The sequence below is a fragment of the Meleagris gallopavo genome, chromosome 2, assembly GCF_905368555.1.
Source record: "Meleagris gallopavo chromosome 2, MGAL_WU_HG_1.1, whole genome shotgun sequence".
In the NCBI taxonomy this organism is placed as follows: domain Eukaryota; kingdom Metazoa; phylum Chordata; class Aves; order Galliformes; family Phasianidae; genus Meleagris; species Meleagris gallopavo.
The window spans coordinates 25,082,501-25,088,744 of record NC_139405.1 but is presented as its reverse complement, the minus strand read 5'-3'; the positions used below and the strand labels follow the sequence as shown (position 1 = coordinate 25,088,744).

Sequence of the window (6,244 nt, the reverse complement as noted above, 5' to 3'; positions counted from 1 at the left end):
ACACTTTTACACACAGAAAGACAATGCAGATCCAGTGTCGCTGTTGGACAGAGATGGAAAATATCCAGCTTGTACCCAGCCACAACAATATGCTGGGCCTTTTGGCAGCAAGCCAGCTGCTGACTAAGCAAGGAGCCTTAATAGGCAAAATCCTTTAAAAATGGAAAAGTTAGGTTTGTTACATTCAGCTGTTTGAACAGAGTCTGCAGGTCAGGGAGGGAAGTTGATCTTGTGGAAGAGATGCAGCACTCAGTCTTAAAAAACCCAGGATCAGTTATAGAGCATATTTGCTGCTTTCTAAATGTCTATAAGCAAATGAGGCAGTAATATGTCTGCTCCCTCATGTGGGGAATGGGCATGAATTAGGGGGGCACCCTTTATTTATGCATTCAGCTTCAAATTCATTGAGTCTTGTACTGGCTTTCTTTGAGCTTTATGGGGTCTCGCATCAGGGTGCCCTCTTTTTGGCTGGGTTAAGTAAGTGTTGTTGCAGTGCAGATGAGAGTAATATTGAAAATCAGCATTTAAAACCATTTTTTAAAACACGCCGGTCTGCTTACAATGAATGCTACTGACTTGTGACAGCAAAGGGCTGACAAATCACCTTACTCAGAGTTGGGAGAATCTAAAGGGAGAATTGCAAGCTAGAAAGGGACAAACCTGTCTCCTTGCCTACTGAGGGAACAACACAGGATGGCTGTGCTGCACAGAAAACATTTCCAATACAATCGCCAGCAAATGCTCTGCTCTCCTAGCACCTTTCACCAGCATCTCAAAACATTTCACAGGAGTTAAAGGAATTTGCAGTTTGACATCACCGTTCGTTCCCCAATTTCAAGAAGAAAACCACACGTAGAGAAACCCAGGCTGAGCTATGCATTTGTAATTTGCCGTGTGAGAAGACAAGGACCTGGCTGCTCCCCCTCGTGCATAGGAAGAGCAGGCAAAGGACTGTAATAATCGTGGCCCTCTTTGACTTGCAGAGTGCCACTGCCCTCCCAGCCGTGTGCCACCTGCCACACCGAGGGGTGGACCAGAAGCTCCACCCAACACCCCTTTTGTTCGATAGCAGCCGAGGAGGCTCACAATGGCGATGTAACACTTGGTAAACCTTACGCAGCCAGGATGCTTTTTGTGTGCAGAGCAATTTGAATCCCACTTCTCTCCTCATGCAAACACATAGCCATTAAGCCACAGGCAAAATGCGAATGACTTGTCTAATAACAATTTCGCAGCTGGACAGGTACCTGGGGTAGCAAGTTCTCCTGCCTCATCTCACATTCCTAAGACATTTTCATTTCGAATCAAACTTATTTCCTGAATGGAAAGATTTGCTCTGTTATTCCAGAATGCTAACAAATAGAACTAATTTGTAATTTTTAAGAAAGCCCTGATCTTGTGTCAGACTATGAAATGGAATTTGCTTTTCTTGGTCTTTCATACTCTCAAGACCACAACATACTGCCAATAGCACTAGCTGCACTAGAGCTGCACCCAGGGGCACGTCCACAAGAAGATCCTTTCTCTGCCATTTTCCTCTGTGAGAGGAGGAAGACGACAATATTGCTCTAAAAACTACCAGTACATCTGAAAACAGACTTGCATCAGCTTTGCATTCCCGTTCTCCCTCAGTGAAGACAGCATAGCTCATTTGTGCTGTTCATCTTCAAAGTGCTTTGCAAGCACAAAATGATTAAGCTCAATATTCTGCTACTAAGCAGAGTAAACTGTGTCATTAAAAATACGCCAAGTATCAGATGCTAGTTAAAGCACACCACATGAAAGACCCTGACACATTTTATAAAAATGATTTGATAAGCTGCCTAACTTTTTCTAAGCAAGAATATTTGATGTATTTAGAAACATTACATACACTTTTTTAAATTAAAGAGCTCAGAAACAATTTATCAAATCCCTACTGAAGTGAGGGACTCCAAGAGATGTCTTTAAAGAAACAACACTGTTAGCACATCACTAACAATATATCCTACATTTTGGACTTTTCAATATCCACTTTAAGGCAAAAAAAAAACAAAAACAAACAAACAAACAAAAGAAGAAGAAGAAGAAGAAGAAGAGAGCTGGCTTATATACCTCTAAAAACATCTACATGGCCCAAACCTGCAAACACTTATGTAGATGAGGAACTTTACTGCCTGTGGAGCTCCTATGTGAGTTTGCAGGATGAAACCTAAATGCATCTTTGGTAAACAAGCCATCAATTACACACTTTAAGGATAGCAGCACCTGTGCAAAGCCTTCAAAACAAACTAGGGAAATAAAAGCAGTGATCAGCTACTATTTTGAGTAAAACTAATTTCTTCTTAGAGCTAAAAAGATGATTTTCAGTGACACCAGTTTTGTTTCTGGCAGCTAATAATATTTATTAGATTATTGTTACAGCAGACATTCAAGCCCTCTCAGAAATAAAAGGTCCACAAATTGTAATATTTCACTATTTTTTACACTCCTTGGTTGATTATAAAGATTTCCTTGTATGTATTTTTAGAGAAAACAAAGGCTTTGCTGTGTGGGACACACAGAACACAATGAAAATGGAACTAAAGCCACCTTTACAGCAATTTTAAATAACTCTCAATTACTTTTCATTTCCTGCTAGACAGGTATCTTCCAACTAGAGTTTGAATATGAAACTCATACCAGCTATAAGGAAGATATACTACTCAGTTCTAATATAAATGGTTGGTTTACATTGCCCCTGGTCTTTATCTAACACTGAGAATAGGCTGCTTTTTATCAAAAGAGGAATAAATTGCTGTTATTGTGATGTTAGCCCATCACTTGGCATTGCAATTCAAGTTTTTGTGAGAAAGAAACGTATGATCTAACTGCGACTTGACCTATGCCTTCTGAGATCCATCTAGGTGCTCTAATGGAGCATAAAAAGTATTGAATACAAGGACATGCAAACTGGTAGTGAAGAAATTTGAGCAGAAGTGCAAAGAGAAAAGGACCTTCATGAGCTTGTGGTTTACATGCTGCCCGATTTGTTGAATATGGAAGAACACTTATTGCCAAACTGCAATTCTTTGAATTAATGTATTTCAGCATCCTCTCTGCTTCCTAGATACTACTTTCCTCTTTCAGTTATACTCTTTCTCTTTTTCATCATTTTAAAATTGTTCTGGCTTAAGAGTACAGTATTCTGTAATGATTCCGGCTTTGTTTTTGTCAGAAGTTGGTAAAATGTTCTAATAACCTGTTAAGAGAAAAAGAAATAGCTCCCGTCTGTTGGGAGAATTTTTTCTTTCCCAGCACAGGAAGTCATATTAAATGTTTATCAAACTCTTGGGCCATGATATATCACAATGTAAACTAATTTGAGCGAGGCAGTTTGATTACGTTACAAACTCTTTTAGTTGTTAGTCTTTCTCAGAATCTATCAAAAAAGGATGTATTTTTTAAAGTGATTTTCAGAATAGTAGCATTTAGATTTTAGTCCAGATAAAGGCTCACTTTCCATTCATAGTCAGAACCTAAATGTGCTCTTCTTGTACCTAAACAGATAATAAGCACTCAGCACACTCCCCCTTCTTGACACAACACACTGAGACTAATCACACATAATTGGAGAGGAGGAGCAGAGGGGCTGGGCAGGCTATTGTGTCCAAAGGACAAATGGTCAGTTTATGAGGCTTTTGTCTGACGCATAATTTCTTATACATCTAGAAGAGGAAAAGTCTTGCTGGAAAAAAAAAAAAGACAACACACAGACATCCCTATATGTATTAAAAAAAACGCTTTCATCACAGCAAATGAGGACACTTCAATTATCGACAGAAAAATCAACAGCTGAGTTTAAAAAACAAAGGGAATCAAAATCTGAGGATGTAATAGGTGCACCTTTTAAAGATTTCAAGACAACCATTTCCTTACTAATTAAAGGTGAATGCATTTATCACTTTACAGGCAGTTATGTAAAACCACAAAGTGTATTATTCATGTATTTTCAAATATGGCCTCAAAATAACATTTAAAGAGGTTAACAAAATACATACAAGTTTAAAGGCACAAAAGAGAAGGAAGCAAGCTTTCACACCTTGGTTAATGTATGCATTTCATGTCTGATGGTGTTTAGGCTGAAAAATAATTGGAAAAATACATTCTAAAATGATATCAAAATAAAGTCACAATGTTTACACACTGTGAAACAAACCAGATATCTTCCTCGGCACTTACATTAAAACATTTCTCTGATGATGACTCAAGAATAAAAAGGGGGAACAGAACCCTCCCATTTCCTGACTATCCACGTACATGGATTAATTTTCAGCAGTCCGTCTTAAAATAACAACAAAAAAATGCCGTCTTCTATCCGTGTTTGGTTAAAACAAGAAGAAGAGGGTAATGGAGGTTTTCATCATATGTGTCTTTTTCTTCATTTTTCAACTGCAAATAAAAATGGGAAAAGTAAGCAAACTACATGCAAGCATTTAAAAAAAGAAGACAGTTCTTGCCTAAGTATATTCCTTAGCGCAAATTATATTAGTAAATATCAAACATTTAATAATCACAAGAAGAAATATTAAAGTAAAATACTATCACAGGTATGGAAGAATACATCAAATATTATTATGAACCGGTCAGAGTTTGTGGACAAAGTAATCCATACAATAAAAAGCTGCATGTTACTCAATAAAAAAAAAAAAAAAAAGAAAGAAAGAAAAAAAAGGAGGTCCCAAGCTGCTGTATTAAGGAAATAAATTATATTCAGGTGAGATTTAAGGCCTACATTAAATCCATTAAGTAAGAAACTTAAAAATAAATGTTAAAAGTTTATCCCTCTTCAGGCTAACTCTTGCTGTGTATTTGGTATTTAAGATCAAGAACTGTTTCAGACTTCTGAAATAACACAGTACTAACTGCAGGTTTACATAATCACAAGCCCCTTCCAGGATCATAGCACAGTTCTTGATGGGCTTATTTATTAATTCTGCTGAATATTAAAAATTGTTATTGTGAGAGAGGATTATCACCTGATAACTTGTGTGTACTATTCAAATTCCATGCTTTTCTGATCTATGTTGAAAGAATAAATTTCTGAAGAGATAGTGAATTTTTTTTTTTGTTTTTTTTTTTTGGTAGGCATTCTGGTTAAATGCAATTCAAAACGTATACATATTTAATTAAAGCACGACTGTGGAAATTACTCATAAATACTACATTTTGTAATCACCTCACATAAAAATATTTGCATATTTTTAATATAATCCTAAGGGAAAAATACATAAAAAAAAAATAAAGCCTTTAGTCATGACTGACACATATGAATCTTTCCTCCCCAAAGTAGTACGTTTAAAGCCAGATCTCCCTATTCCATGTTGTTTTGTCTCTATTTTCCTTGCCATGCATTAAGGATTTTAGTTGGACCATGTCACAACATTGCTCATGTTATTTAAACAAAGATCTTTTCCATATCATATTCTTCCAAGATTAAGTGCCTCTGTGTAAGCTACTGTCTACGAGCAATTAACACACTTCTCCTTTTCCATAGAGGAACGTAAAGCTGATCTATTCTTTAAATTCTAATCCACTTTACTAAGAAGTGTTTATGTATAATTACTAAAGTAATGACGACGTTTCCCAAGATCTCTAACTTTACCGCAGGTGGTTCCCTTTGTTTGCACAGGACTGCCCATCCTGGCATTCCATCCTTGCAATCTTCCATACGAAGAAAGACGGTATTTTATTGGTACCCTAAAGCGTTGCCAACTTCCAAATTTCACTGAGTCAAAAATCTACCAAAAGAAAAGAGGACAGGCTTTGGGAGAGCAGGACGGTACGTGCCCAGCTGTATTTTTTTCTCTTTTAACGAATTTGCTGGGCTCCACTTGCCGGAGTGGCAAATCAGAGCCAAATGATGACCTTTGGATGCGATCGGGCAGCCCGGCTGAGCAGCCTTCTGGGGCATGGCAAAGGCAAACACACCCATGCGTATGTACCTGCCTGCAGCCTGGGCTGGCAGACCTCAGGATCAGTAACGCAAAGGGTTCTTAGCACTGAGAGCAGGACGAAGCGTAAGAGTAAACCAAGGCAAACACATTTGGTCTAGGGAGGGCACAGAACAATGTGCCCCCCCAAGGCATTTTAACCTGGATTCCACAGTGACCTCTGGCGGCCAGCACATAGGCTCTGCGGAGGTATTTAATCTCATCCAGATGCACCTACGCTGTTTCCAGAACAGACACGGATGATAAATAAATAAATTAAATGCCATTCAGAA

General features: G+C 37.9%; 1 protein-coding gene across 1 annotated transcript in view; it reads right to left on the bottom strand.

Moving 5' to 3' along the window:
• Positions 1–2,358: 2,358 nt before the first annotated feature.
• The window catches only part of CAMKMT (calmodulin-lysine N-methyltransferase), a 194,692-nt gene continuing 190,806 nt past the window's right edge, over positions 2,359–6,244 (bottom strand). The window contains exon 11 of the mRNA XM_010706776.4: positions 2,359–4,410. Within this exon, the coding sequence (XP_010705078.2) occupies positions 4,333–4,410 (78 nt within the window). The 3' untranslated portion in view covers positions 2,359–4,332. The remainder of the gene's footprint in view (positions 4,411–6,244) is intronic.